Genomic DNA, 16,266 nt, shown 5'->3' on the forward strand with positions numbered 1-16,266 from the left:
CAACGACCCACGTCCAAAACAGAGGAAGACTGGCACAGATGTTAGCTCAGGGACAATCTTCCTCAAGCAAAAAGAGGAAGATTGGCAACAGATGTTAGCTGAGGGCAAATCTTCCTCAGCAAAACAAACAAACAAATTGTAGGAGAAAAATAACATAAAAAAATCAAAAGACAAATGAAAAACTGGGTAAAATACTTGTAATATAATAACATACTAAATTCTCTAGTACATATGAGCTCCTATAAATTGACAAAAAATACTCAAATAAATAATGAGCAAAAGATATTAAATAATTCATAAGAAGGAAAATATAAACAATGTTTACATTTTAAAAAGTGTTCAATTTCTCTCTTAAAAAGATAAATGGATTTCAAAACCATGGAACTGTTTGAGAAGACACTATATTGATTAAAATGCAGATAAAAAGCACTCCAATATATTGATAATGGAAACATAAACTGTTGTAAGCTCTATAGAGAGCCACTTGGCAGTATCCATCAAAAGTTGAAATGTACATATACCCCTTGAGTAAGGAGGTCCATTTATAAGGAATTATTCTGAAGATATAGTTTTGCATATGGAAAATGGCAGATGAGAAAGGAAATGCTTTGCAAGATTATTTGGAGTAGCAAAAGATTAAAAACAACATAAATATTTATCAATAGATGGCCAAATATATAATGTACCCAGTCTTATGGTATCAGATTATAGGGCCACATAAATTAATATGATTGGCACAGATGTGCTGATATGGAATAATTTCCAGTATTTTGTAATTTGAAAACAACAAGATGCAAACAGTGCACATACTATGACATCATTTAAGTTAAAAAATAAAAGATTTGTTTTAGATCTATATAAAGGTAAATCTTAGAATACTTCTTGAAGGATTAATGAGGAAATGCTGTTACCTGTGCCTTGGGAACTCGTGACTGGGATTTGGGAGTGGGAAGATAACTAACTTCACTTACTTCTTCATTGGTTCAACTTTTTATCATTTACATAAATTTTCCTATTAAGATTAATCATTTTTAAGAATAAAAATTCAAACCAGTAGTAGAAGGAATGATCGTTTCCAGCTTCTTTGAAACACTCATAAATAAAACAAAAATTGTTTGGACATGGCATATATGCTGAGCAAGGTGATTCAGTAGGACAAATAGTGTAAAACAAGTTTTTTCCCTTCAGGAGTGCTCATGTTTCTACTACAGCAATATTTAAAAGATCATTTACTAATCTTACTTTCATGATCTATTTGAGAAAGTATATTCTCTTGAACCAAAAATTACTGTCTTGTCTTTTACAACTGATGTAGAAAGAAATTCTTCAACACATCTGGGTTCTACTCTTGCCTCTGCTACAAACAAAGGAAAGTCACTAAAATTATGTAGGTCTTGTTGTCTTGATTTTTAAAATAAAATAATATTTTTGGTGATGCAACCACTAAAATTTCATGTGAAGAGTCTTGAATTATAATTGAATTATTTAAAAAAACAATATTAATATTAGCCAAAATAGACTTTAAGGCAAACAGTTTTTATAGAAATAAAAAGCTTACTATTATATAATAAGACAAACAACTCGATGAAATAAAATAAAAATCTTAAAATGGTGTGTGCCTAATAATATAGGCTGAAGATATATGAAGCAAAATTTGACAGAATTAAATGCAAAAATTGATAAATCCATAATTACATTGTGAGATTTTTATCTACAACTCCCACACAAACTAATAAAAAGTTATAATTACAAAAATGATTAAAACAACAAAATAAAAACAAAAAGCTCAACCCACAGGGAATATATAGAAATCTGTACCACCAAAATAGGAGATATATTCTCTTTAAGCACACATGAAGCATTTAACACAATGGCTATGTTCTAGTCCACAAGATAAATCTCAGGAGACAGCAAAGAATCAATCTAATAATGAACACATACTCTGAGCACAATGGGCTTAAATTAAAAATCAATTATAAAAACTACCAGGCTCTTCATATGCTTTAAAACTAAAAATAATTACTAAACCATTTCTTGACCAACAGGACCTCAAATAGAGAATTCAGAAATAAAGAGAGATATTCCAGCAACAAATATATAGATTAAAAAGCATGAACAATTAAAATTAGTAAGATAGAAAACCAGTTCCTGAATGATGGAGTAAGCACCTCTGAAAATACTCTTCTCCAGGAAAATACTAGCCAAATGGTCAAAATCACTTTTTTTCTAAACTCTAGAAATCAACCAAAGTCTAATAACAATCCAATGAATTTTTATTCAAGAAAAATTGCTATCAATAAGAATAGCAAGCTTTGTGGTGTTTTAACATGTACCAGTTCTATTCCCCTTTCCCCAGCTCCATGGTAGTCTTAGAAACAAACAGTTCAGAAGCCACTAGAGGGAGCAGATGGGTTTGGACCTACCCCCAAAGCCCAATTTCCAAAGAATTGTTCAATGGAGGAAGAACTGTCTTTTCAAGAAATTGTGCTGGGGGAACTGGATTTCCACTTGCAAAAGAATGAAGTTCGAACCTCACATCATATACAAAAATTAACTCAAGATGTATCATAGACCTAAATGTAAAAGCTAAAACTATACAATAGAAGAATACATAGGAGTATATCCTAGTGACATTAAATTAGGCAATAGCTTCTTAGCTATGATACCAAAGCACAAGCAACAAAAGAAAAAAATAAACTGAATTTCATCTAAAAAAAAGTTTGTGCTTCAAAGGACAACATCAAGAAAGTGCAAAAATAACCTAAAAAATGGAAGAAACTATTTCCAAAACACATATCTGATTAGGGACTTGGATCTAGAATATATAAAGAGCAATTATGACTCAATAATAAAAAGATAACCCAGTTTAAAAGTGGGCAAAGCTTCTGAATAGGCATTTCAACCAGGAAGATATACAAATGACCAATAAGCTCTTGAAAAGAAGCTTTATATCATTAGTCATTAGGGAAACAGAAGTCAAGCACAATGAGATACCACTTCACATCCTCTAGAATGACTATAACAAAAAGAAATGGACAAGAACAACTGATGGCAAGATTAAATTGGAGCCTTTATCCACCATTCATGGGATTTTAAAACTATGCAGCCACTTTGAGAAACAGTCTGGCAGTTCCTAAAAGTGTTAAACATTGAGTTACCATATGACTCAGGAATTCCACTCTTAGTTGTACACCCAAGAGAAACGATTATGCATGTCCACACAAAAACTTGTGCATGAATATTCACAGTGGTATTATTAATAAAGAATAGAAATGATCCCAATGCCTATCAAGTGATGAATGGATAAACAAAATGTGGTATGTCAATACAATAAAAATACTATTCAGCAATAAAAAGAAATGAAATATTGATGTATGCTAAAACATGTATGAATCTTGAAAATAGTATCCCAAGTGAAAGAGGCTGGTCACAAAAGACCACATACTACATGATTACGTTTTTATGAACTATTCAGGCTAGGCAAATCTACAGAGACAGAAAATAGGTTAGTGGTTGCCAGGGCCTGGGGTAGGGATTGATGGGGAGTGACTTTTAATGACTACGGGTTGTTTTAGAGATGGGATGATTAAATTTTTTAAAAATTAGATAGTGGCGATGGTTGCACTACTGTGTGAATATACTACAAACCACCAAACTGTGCATTTTAAAAGGGTGAATTTTATGGTATATGGATTATATCTCAACCCACCTGTTATAAAAAAAAGAAATACGGTAATGAGCGTGGAAATTTGTAAAGAATAAAGAACTCTACAAATACTACTTTTATTCCACTCTTAGCCAAAAATCATATAATTTTTATTCAGATGAATCTGTACAACTACACTTAGCTCTGAAAATTTTTTGATCTAAATAAGGAAAGAAAATACAGCATGCTAACAATTTAATGCTTTTTCTTCCAGTGTATTTGTGCTAGTTGAAAAAATAGAGAATTCATTCTTTAAAAATTAATAAAATATTGAATTTCAAGAATTCAGAAAATACAAAAAGCAGTTAAACAAATTAAAAGTAAAATATATATAATTATAGAAATTAATAAGACAGAGAAAAAGATATCATCAAGAAATCCCAAAAACATTTGTTTGAAAGACTAATAAAATATAGATAAACCCATGGCAGGACTGATACATATATATATGCATGCATATACTTATATATGTACAAAGGAAAAATAGGAAGAATGAAAATAGGGAAACTATTATGGATATAGGAAATAAAAAATAAGGAAGTGAGATATATTCAATAATACATTTAAAAATAATAAAATAAGACATTTTCTAGAAAAAAGTTAATAAAATTGACTTAAAAAGAAACAGAGAATCCGAAAAGATATAAAATCATTATAAACATGGATAAATTAGTAAAATTATGCCCTCTAACCAAATGTAAAAGAAAAGAGAAAAAATCCCACATGACTCAGAATGATTTAGAGAAGTACCACTCAAAGCTATGTCCATAGACTGGCGCCAGTCTACAAACTGTTGCTAGTCCATAATGAGATAATTGCATAAATTGGGAGAATTCAGAAAATTTTATACCCATTAAAAGAGCAAGACCCCACCCATTATATTGTTTAGAAGTCTCAAAATTATTATAACAAACACTTACTAGTGCTTTCCATACAATACAATTATTCTTAAATTTTTATAAACCTCAATTTATGCAATCCTCACAAAGTCCTAAGAAGTGGGTAAGATTATCATCCCCATTTTGCTCAGGAAGAAATAGAGGCACCAAAAAGTTACATAACTAACATGCCGGAGTCATACAGCTAGTAAGTGGAGGAACACGGATTTGACCCATATTCTGTCTAGTGTTAGCAACAACTTGGAGAATTGGAAACTCTGACAAACTGCTGATGGTAATGTGTATTTGTACAACTGTTTTGGAGATATACTTGGCAATAATAGAGATGAACATGTGCAACTGCAGATGTCTATACACTTGAACATGTGGTTCAACTTGTCCACATTTTCACAAGTAGACATCATAAGAGCATTCACTACAACATAGTTTGATGTAGCAAAACACTGAAAATGACTTCAATGACCATAAATAAGAGAGGATTGACAAAACTATAATCTTTTTATACAGTAGAATGCTATAAAGCAGTTAAGAGGAATAAATAGACCTATACAAAATACTATGGATAAATCTCAAAATCACATTTGTCAGCACGAAACTCAACTAGTTCCAGCTGGGTATATATGTGTATAACTTTATGAATTTTAAAACACAAATATTATATCATATATTATTTAAGAACACAAACTATTATAATAGATATACCCGTTTCACAAAAGTAGTTATCTCTGGGAATGGAGGAATATCCACAGAGGGTTTCAAAGTTATCTAACGTTTCATTACTTTTAGAAAATTGTTTTTATTGTTAATAGCAAATTTTCAATACTTTAAAAATTTGGCTCTGAATGCATTATTCTCCATTGGTTTCAAATAACTTTGAAAGATTTCATGGTAAAATGAAAGGTGATTAAAAACATACTTTGTTTCTCCAAACAGTAACATGACATTGACTATTTTATTAAGACTGCTTAAGGAGGGTTCTCAAGTTCTTGTATTTACTCTAGTCAGTTTTTGGTGAGAATATAGTTGTTTGATAAATATTTATTCGATTATGCTTGACTATAATAAACCAGTTTACCGAAAATAAAAAATCAAAGTGTAAATATTCAAATTCTCTCATATCTGAACTCTGAATCTTGATAACTTCTCCAAATGCCTCTATTTTTAAGATTTCTGTTGGTTTGTTAAATTATTATTTCCTCTTTGAGAGAATGAAAAAAGTTGTAATGAATAACCCAATATGTCTTTTCATAAACTAGTGGGAAATCATGAAGACTGAATTTTAAAATTCCAAGTATTACAATGATTTTTTTCTTTACTCAAAAAAAAAACACCTCACTCTGTATAAAATATTTGAAGATAAAACACAATGAAGAATTTTCTGGTGCATTTCAATTTTGATGTAGGCATATTAACTTCTCTTGGGGCAAACTCAATTTAGAATGAATATTAGCAAACTGTGAAATAGTCATTCATTTTTACAACCTTCTAAGAATTTTTCCAGCATATCAGTCTCATAAATGACTGAATTTAACAGTCAAACCAGTACACCATTCTCTTAATATAGAAGTGGGTTTAAATTTTTCTGCTTTAGCATATTATGAGATGACCTATGTACAAAACAAAGATTATAATTTACATTTTTATAGTGATGAATTTCATGTTTATAAATGTATTACATCACAAGTAGATTATAAAAAATACTCAAAAGACTGTAGTCTTCTATCTAAAATTCTCCTATCTCTGATTTTCTTTTAGTCCCACTATACATTCGCATAATGATTTTTACAAGACGCAATATGAAAGCAGTAGATGACTTGTCTAAGAAAAAGAGTCCCTCTGCAGCCATCTCAGGGTAAATTGTTATTATAGTTCTACAACTAGCAATTCTATATGAATCACTCGTGATTCTTTATCATACACATAATATCATCAAACAAAGTGATATTATAGTTACAATGCTTTCTCTCCTGCTATTTCAGAGTTTTTACTATCTTTTCTGTTCTTATATTTAAGAATTTATTTGAGTTTCTCTGTCCCCATCATCGGATACATTTCCTTTACACAGTAGAAACTTATGAAGTGGTAAATGGTCTGTCATTTCTCTGGCTCAATATTTATTATTTCCTTTTCTCCATTCCTTCAGCTATAGCTATATTGGGAATGAACGATAGCCAAATATTACTGAAGTGTGATACCCATGATGGCAGTGGACATAGAGTCTATGAAATGAAGAATAGGATAGACTTTCAACTATTACTCAAAGGTATGAATTTATAAGATTATGCCATCAGCTGTCCATCAATTTTTCCTGAGAGCCATTTGTTTGTTTGTTTGTTTCTCTCCTCTGAATTACTTGCCTGAGAATTTCTGGATATTTTTCCTCAATAGCTCTGCTTTATAATTCAGGTTTTTAAAAAACTTGTATATTCTTTCTATCAATAAGTGGTAAGAATCTACAGTTGATGTGTGTGTGTGTGTGTGTGTGAGAGAGAGAGAGAGAGAGAGAAAGAGAGAGAGGGAGAGAGAAGGAGAAGCCGAGAGAGGGAGAAAGAACAAGAAAGGGCAAGCTCACTTGGGTAAGGGATTGAGCAAAAAATCTTTGCATTTCTAGGACATAGCCCAGTGCCTTTTGCTAGACTGCATTTAATAGATATTTGTGATTACATAACTGAATCACGGATTAACTATAAGAATCAATGAATGAATATTAGCCCAGAAGACATTAACTATGGGGGAGATAAAAATGATTGTAGGAGGAAGAAAAGTAAGAAAAGGAATGAAACAAAGAAAGGAATGAGTGAGAGAAGCAGAAAGAGAATGAGGAATTGTTTAACAAACATCAACATGAATAAAATTAACAGATAGGTGACAGAATTGAGAAGATATTTGAAATGTCTAACATGTAGAACATACAGTTAATTCTTCCAAATCAATATGAATAGGCAGTAATCTTAATAGGAAAATGGCCAAAGGAAATGAAGGGATGCAAAATGCTAACAAGCATATAGATACTCAAACTCATAAGTAACAAGAAAAATACAAACTGAAGCAATGAAATATCACTTTACTCCAATATATTGGGGGGGGAACTAAAAAATTAGATAATTTTGAGAGCTGCCAAGGATGTGAAAACTTTGGAAGTGTACTGTTGGTACAGATGTAGACTGTTCAACCCTCTGAAGAGCAACAGGTTTTACTTACTCACAGTAAGAATAAGAACATCCTGTGAGTCTGTAATTTTGTCCCGAAGAATTTTTCATGCATATTTTAAGAATATAAGTAAATGTATGCCTATGGCAGTAGTATTTGTGCAAAGAGTTGGGGGCGACTTGAGTGTACTTATATGGTAGAATGGATAAACAAAAACAGGTGGTTACCTACCATGTGACACTACATAGTGGTTGTAAGCAGCAGATTAGCTGTATATATAGCACAGATCATAAAAATATAGTAAAAACTTACTATTTTAAGAAATAGAGGAAGCTTTTACATTGAACCAGCATTGCTGCAAAATTTTTATATCTTTCAAAAGATGTATAAAATAACTTGATTCAATTTTAGCTTTTAAGAAAGTTTGGGTGTAAGTGGTGACAGAAACAAGCTCCTAAAACATAAACTATTCAAAGGCATCATGGGAGTGTGAGGGCACACAGCACAGAGAAATAGATGAGGTATTTGTAGTAGGTTGCAAAAGCTCTTGCTTTGGAGTCAGGAGAAATGAAGTTCAAAACTTTGCTCTAACATTTCTTTGCCACAAGGCCCTTGGCAATGAAATAATCTTTCTGGGTCTCAGTTTCCATAGGTATCAAATCAGAGTATTAATAATATCTAATTGTTTTCCTATAAGCTATGAATAAATTACTCATCACATTTTAGATGCTTGATAAATGGTAGCTATTAATAATATTATAATAATTAACGAAGAAATGACTCTTACAGGAGGGAGTTTTGAATAGAGTATAGGATTCAAATTTCCAGAGAGAATGTAGACGATATTGTCATCCTGAAAGGTCATAGATGATAATGAGCAGAGCACATGAAGAAGAGGGTAAAATGAAGTGAGATATGTGAAAGTACTTTATATGTTCTTGGCCACTATGGATTTACTATCCTCACTAATGGAAACAGTAATAATGTGCTTAGGGTGGGAACCCACAGTGGAGGATAATGAAACATCAGTTTGGAGAGATAAAATGAACAAAAATGAAGAAGGGCCTGAAGAGCAGGCTGAAGAATTTGAGGTTCTTTCCATAAATAATAGAGAACTACTTTAAAATCATGGATGGAAACTGACATTTTAAAGTATCATTTTATTAAGATAAATAAAGGAATGGATGGCCAGATTATAAACGCCCCACAGCTTCCTTCCCCTGATCTCTTTATCTTTATCTGCCATTATTCTCCAAGGTAGCCCATTTGTTCACCATTACTTTATTCTTTTTCTTTCACTTTTTATTCTTTACTATATGTCTGATGCCTTTCAATTAATTCTCATCTTCCACATCTATATTTACCTCTTCCTTTTCAATAAAAATAATCCGTTGCTTCAAGTTTCAATATTCTCCTTGCAAACTGGAGAAACCAGAGGATGACAACAAACAGGCCAGAGAGGAGACTGCCTCCATCATTACAAGATATATAAATCCTGGCCTGTGCTGTGGCACAAATGATACTCAGTTAGAGAAGGCTGAATCCACGAAACACTGCAGAGAAAAAATTAGGAAATGGGGAGATGACGGGGGAACAAGAACTGGAAAAGTCAAAGATGAGTTGAGGTTGTGAGCCCTGAAGATCTGAAGAAAACTGGAACGAGTGACAAAACTATGGATAACTGTATGGATAATCTTAGCCAACCAATTTTGAGGTGAATTGATGATACTTACTGAAATAGAATTGGATAGTAGGAAAGAAAGTATAGTTGGGGATGTAAATGACATAGTAATCAGTTTTGAGGTGATGAAGATCTCAGAGTGAAAGGATTTCTCCAAGAGGATACACATAGAGGAATATGAGAATTAAGCTTTGGGTAATGGACACAGTGTACCAGTAGATGATCATTGTATTTATGCATTTTTACGTAATCTCTTTCCTAAAAAAGTGATGTAAATTGAAAAATAAATACAATTTTTTTTTTTTAAAGATTGGCAACTGAGCTAACGGTTGCCAACCGAGCTAACGGTTGCCAACCTTTTTTTTTTTGCTTTTTCTCCCCAAATCCCCCAAGTACATAGCTGTATATTTTAGCTGTGGGTACTTCTAGTTGTGGCACGTGGGATGCCACATCAGCATGGCCTGATGAGTGGTACCATGTCCACATCCAGGATCCGAACCAGTGAAACCCTGGGCCGCTGAAGCGGAGTGCATGAACTCAACAACTTGGCCACGGGTCTGGCCCCTAAATACAATTTTTAAATTCTAAAAATGGAAAAATGAGAGAATAAGAACCAAGAAAAATACTGGTGGGAAAAGTTGACCTAATTTGGGCTAAGAGAAAATAAAAGGGAACGCTACAACGTTCTTTCCGATGTTACTAGAAATATGCTGCAAATTTTCAAGTGAGCTGTCTACCAAACAGCAAGGAAGCCAGAGATAGAAAAGAGATAGAAAAAAATGCAATCAGCACAATATTCTGGGTGTTTATAAGTAAAAAAAAAAAAAAACCCCAATAATTTAGGAGAAAGGTGATTAACAAATTATGTGTTAAAGAAGGAACAGGTAAGGAACTGGTAAAGTGGTGAGATATCTAAGAAAAGTGAGAATTATGGACACATTGAATTAAAAAATAAAGATTACAAAAATAGTATTTATAAAAATAATTATATTTAACTAATAAGATGTTGAAAGTGAACTAGAGGAAACAGAATCGGTAGAGGAAATCAGCAAAAGTCAAATTGTGAAGTATTTAGGAAGGAAAGAGTTGAGAGAAATAAGAAAATATGAAATAACTACAGAGGAAAATTCAAGAGAAAAAAAGAAAGGAGGAGTTATGGTTCTAATTTGAAGCATAAAGAGTACTATTATTCTTTATTTTTAAAACACCAAGAAGAATAAGCGCAGGCATTGCGTTCAATACAAAGAATACATTTTAAAAACAAGGACTCCTCTTAAGAATGATGGAAAAAAGGAACAAAAGAAGAGCAAAAAAAAGGAAATTTTATTTTCAAAGTCCAATAGTTAATGACCAATTCATTGTTATTGAACTATGAATCTACTACAGGTTTTTCAAAAAGAAATAAAGTAAATGAAATACAGGATAAAATCATCCTTATAAATGAAAATTGGTTTAAATAAAAAATAGTTTTCATTACCTCACAAAACCTATATTATTTTTAATAATATAAATGCTGACGATGGTATTTGGTACACTATCTGCTTCAGGAAGGGATAAATTGCCGCAGGTTAGATTCTCCAAGTAAGAAACATTCCATATTAACTTTAAAAGGTAAAATATACTTTTGGTTCCCTCTTAAATTATCAACAAAGCCAGGTGTGAAATATAGCAGTTATGACAGTGAGAAATGATATGGTACTGTCAGTTTCACTCTGAGCCGAGAGTAGAAGGCGGTCAATTCCATTAGGAGAATTATCTTTGTGCCTGGTTACTTATATTCAAATGTTGAATTATTCTAATACTGAACATGAGTTGTTACTGATTTCATAGAGTCCCAAACCACTAAAATAAGTCAATCATTTTGTCGTCTGTACCCAAAAGCTAGATATGGAGCCAATTCTCTTGCAAAATATGATTATAAATATGTCTGAGGTCAAAATTTGATCTTTTGTTTCCCTACTCCAAACATGTATACAAATGAAATGACTATTATCATCACAAAAAACGGCTATTTTTTTCAGCCCTTCATGTCAATTACTTTGTGCAAGAATCTTGGAAGAGAACAAGTTGAACAAATATCTGCTAGTCTTATGCTTCTAGGACTCAAATTTTGACAGGAGAAAACAACCAGAAGATAGGATTTAAAATAAAAAAATAAAATAATTTAACATTCTTGGAAAACATATATATATATTTAGATTGCATATTATTTTTCCAGAACTGAACTGGCTATTATGTAAAAGACAAGAGAAAAATCTATAACTTGATTTCTGACTTCAAGATGCTTATTACTTCATCAGAGAGATAGAGAAGAAAGGAAGAAGATAGGAATATAAAGCAGCAAATTAAAAATGTGACCACCTATTTTCATGGACAATATATTTTAGACACAGAAAGAAGAAATAAGTGGAGAGCAAGAATATTTGGGAAAAGATTCCATTAAAGAAGAAAGACTTGAGCTAGTAGGTGTTAAGAAATATCCGGGATTTTTAGAGATTAAGAGGGGAAAGTACAATCTAAGGAGAAGCATCAACGTGAAAAAAGTTTATGATGTATGGTTTGTTAGCAGTCTGATGAAGCCTGTATATACCTTATCAGAAAGTTTTAAAAAGTACAAAAGCAGTAAGAAAAAGTTAAAAAAAAAAAGAGTATACATAGATAAAGGAATCTCACATATTGAAACACAGTTGTCAAAATTAAAAAAAAAACACTTTTGGATGTAGCAATATAGGTGCTTTTCAAGAACAAGATTGAGCAGTGAGTCTAACAACTCCCATTATTGCAGCAGTAGTGGTTCTCAAAGCCTGAATTTAAGTGACATTTTGAGATATCAGCAACAACTTTAAAGTGATATGAATATGTCTATCACTTCTTCTGGAGACGCAGTCATAGTTGCTGCTGATAATTGGTCCGTGGCATACATTCACAATTGAAAGAAACGTGAACTTTCAGTGAGAGGTTAAAGAAAACAAAGGTGTAATGTTTTTCCCCAACAAAGTTCATGATCCGTTCAGTTCTATCCATGGACCTCTAAGTGTCCCGCGGACTCAGACTAAGAAGCTGGAGAAGACAGTGAGAAACCATCACTCATTAAGCACCTAAAGGGGGTGGGGCACAGTAACAAGTGCTTCATGTGATTCTTGCAACATCTAAGGGAGATATTGTTATAATGAGCATCAATATTTGAAAGATGAGAAAACTGAGGCTCAAGAAGTTTTATGTAACCTGCCTGGGGTCACATACATAATGAATGCTAGCTTTAGGAGTAGAGTTCAAATGTCAGATTCCATAGCCTTTGTTTGTTTTTCCTACTGTGGAATATGACCAAGAGAATCCGCAGCATGTTTTAAATGGGAAGTTAGAAGATGAACACAGCCAGAGTAAGGCATTGTTTTCAACAGTAGCAGAAGTACAATTGCCAAGTGTGGGACAGGGGCAGACTTTGGAGGGTTCTGAAAAGCACACAAACAGAAATAAAAGTAAATGCTGTGAATCATACAAAAATAAGCCCCTAGGGAGGAGGAGGATGAAAACAGTATTTAAGGAAAAAATAATCTGATGGATTGTAATGGTAACAATTTTTGTAACAATTTCTGACTGGAAGATTTTGGAGTGGCTCTAAAATACACATTATATTTAAATGACTTATGTAAAATTAGTTGAATCTTTTTATTAATTTTCTGAAGGTGTTTTTTGGATTTTTTTCTTAGGATCCATTCTTAAATATGGTAAACATACAAAAAACCAAAAAAGCACTTGCTATTCTTAAGTATAGCGAAACACGCATCTACTTACCAACACTTGTGCAACTCTCACCATCCACCTCCAGCTTCCACCCTTCATAACATGAGCACTTGACTGTGTGCTTGTGCTGCTCACACACTTGACTGCACTTCAGATGACTGCTACAATAATCCACAATTTCACATGTTTTATTATCTTTGTTGAGTTGAAGTCCTTCAGGGCAGGAACAGACAATTCCTCTTCCAGGAACAACAGAACAATGGTTGCTACAGCCTCCATTGTTCAGCGAGCATTCATCTATAAAAGGACGGAACAGATTACGGAGCATTAGCAATTGTTTGGTTCAATTTAATACTAATCGTTGAACTCAATTCTCTAAGGCTGAAATTAGAGCAAGGAAATTATAAGTGAATAGAAAAAACACCCTCTTTGGATTGTTTTGTCAGGGGTTGGGATAGGAATGATGAAAAAATCCATCCAATGACCACATATAATTCTGTATGATTGATTTGGAATGGAAGATTTTCATTTCTCTAAAACTTTGGCGTACACTTTGTTTTACCCCACACAGGTAACGTGAGTTCAGTCTTTCTATTATTACTGGAAAGATTATTCTGAGCCTTTTAGTAGTTATGTAAAATCAGTTGTTGAGGTCTTCCAAAAGGGGTGCACAAACATTGATGAGCTGAATATTTGACCGATATCAGTGTTTATAAATAAACAGCCATATAGAAACACATATATAATATCTCTATATCTTTTTCTAGATCTATTGTCTGATTTATAATGATAGCATAGAATGGATTAGTTTGCCCTTTACTGGCTGCAGTCATTTATTTTTAAGTTAGGTAAATTGTACATTGTTCCTTAAATATTGGTTATTATGATTAATTCATTGAGGCCACGGAATAATACACATACTCAAAAATGGTATTTCGGGCTGAAATAATGAGCAACTAGTATTAACTGCATGGATAATATGATTGGTTTATAAAGAAAGAGACCTTCGTTTCAAGGCAGTTGTAATTTATAATAGCATTGTATATTCACTTATCATTCTATGTCATCATTGGAGTGTAGATTCCATGAGAGTATACAAAATATCTGTTCTGTTTACAAATGTATAACCAAGAGCTCACACAGTGCATAGCATAAACAGTTAAAAATATTTATTGAATAAAAAAATTTAACAAAATTGTCCAAAAGCACATACCTATCTCAAAATTGAGCCAGGTCCAGTTGAGAAAATTTCAAGATGACATAATATGCTCTTGAAGAAAATAGCAGATAATGGTTTTTGCAACCACACTATCACATATTACTATGCACTTTTATGTACACAGTAATAGAGCAAAAGGAGATCCTTATTTCTTTGCTTTAAAAATATTTGTGAGTAGTTTTCAAAGCCTGTTTAATTAGGTATGTGTTGAGACTTGCTAAAAAAGAATGTTGTTCAGTAATTGCCAAATTGCAGTAATATTTACTTATGTACCTCAGATATTTCCTGCTGTCTATAGAAATTTATCCAGTTCAAAAACTGGGCTGAAATGTAAGACTTTTAAAAACATTTACTATACTTTTTAAACTTCTATATGGGTCAACTGTATTTCATATTATGTGTCACCATAAAAGAAGTTACAGTAATAAGAAAAGGAAAATGATTACATTAACCATTTTCTCTAAGAATTCAATTCAAGTTTAGTGTTATTTCAGAAGAAAAAAAAATATATTCATTTCTTGGTTCCTCCAAACCTGTTTGTTCACTTGTAATCATAATCATTTCAAAACAGCAGTCATTTCAAAGTATTTGCCCTATTTTAGTACAACTGACATTCTTTTTCAAGAGAATTACTGTAAAGAAATGTCATTGTACCCAGCAGGTGAAAAAAAAATTATTACCAGGCTTTTAGTTTATTTCAAATAGAACTGTTTTCTCAGTACTGAGGCCTCTCTTTCTGACACTATCTGTGGAATTAAGTCATAGATTTTAGGATAAACAAAATTCACATTGAAATCTAAAATTGAATATATAAATTTAATGCCAATACTTGCATAGCTATGCCCTTGTCAATTCTTCCTTAGGCCTAAACCTGTCATTGAATCCTGCAACTTCTTTTCACATTTTTTTATTACCTGACAAAGACTCTCTAATTCGCCAAACTCTAGTCAGGCTCCTCTGGGCCCTCTTTCAACTAGTCTTCAACCTTGGCCTATAAAAACTACAGACTCTCTGGGATAAGTACCATTTAACCAACCCAGATGGCCTAGTCACTTGGAACAACCCCCCTTCACACCCCTTAAGTGTCTTTCCCTTAGCACACTCCAGCCTTTAAAAAGTTTCAAGTTTTTTATTTCAGTGAAGTTGATTTCAGTTCACACAGGACACTCTTCCCTATTGCAATAATTTTTTCTGCATAAAATTTATCCTTATAACTTTAACTAGTGTCTATCTTTATCTTTGACTTATCCTTACAAGAATCAACAGTGAACTCCATTCTTGAATGATTCAAGCCTCTTCTCATTTGTTTCTTAAGTGCATATCTCTTTTCTCTTGAAATTATTTATAAATGCCCCTGAAAAACAATCTCTTCACTAAGATTAGGAGATTTATCTTCTTGAGGTAGCCTTTTTTCTTTTTTTGAACTTTATAGATTAGATTTGTTTGTAGAAAACAAAAACCATCACAACCCAAAGGATGGGATTTTTACATCTCAAAATATCTCCCAAATATTAAGCCTATGGATTACAAATCATTTTCACATGCGATATTTTTGTACAAATTTTACATGTATGGAGCAGGACATGAATCAGTCCGTGTTTCTGTTTTACAGGGAGCAGGGCAGGGGAGTGGGGAAAAAACAGCTTTTGTGGATATTTGGAAGAAGTAGACATGAAGAGGGTAGACCCTACATTTTCATCATCTACAGCAAATGGTTTTAAAGAAACCCTTTCAACTTTAGGTATCTCTCTCTAAAAGCCACTTCCTAGCTACTAGCCAATCCATGCCAAATATTTAAAGTTAATTCACTTGATATATGTTGTACATCCACTGGGTAAAAGATTCATTATGGCCATGGCTGCATCAC

The 16,266-nt window shown here is 32.6% G+C and overlaps 1 protein-coding gene across 4 annotated transcripts in view; it reads right to left on the reverse strand.

Moving 5' to 3' along the window:
- LRP1B (LDL receptor related protein 1B) overlaps positions 1 to 16,266 on the reverse strand; it is a 1,824,802-nt gene that overhangs the window by 624,577 nt on the left and 1,183,959 nt on the right. For all 4 annotated transcript variants that reach the window (XM_070581263.1, XM_070581262.1, XM_070581261.1 and 1 more), the window contains one exon: positions 13,232 to 13,477. In XM_070581263.1, coding sequence (XP_070437364.1) covers positions 13,232 to 13,477 — 246 coding nt within the window. The remainder of the gene's footprint in view (positions 1 to 13,231; positions 13,478 to 16,266) is intronic.

The sequence above is a fragment of the Equus przewalskii genome, chromosome 17, assembly GCF_037783145.1.
Source record: "Equus przewalskii isolate Varuska chromosome 17, EquPr2, whole genome shotgun sequence".
In the NCBI taxonomy this organism is placed as follows: domain Eukaryota; kingdom Metazoa; phylum Chordata; class Mammalia; order Perissodactyla; family Equidae; genus Equus; species Equus przewalskii.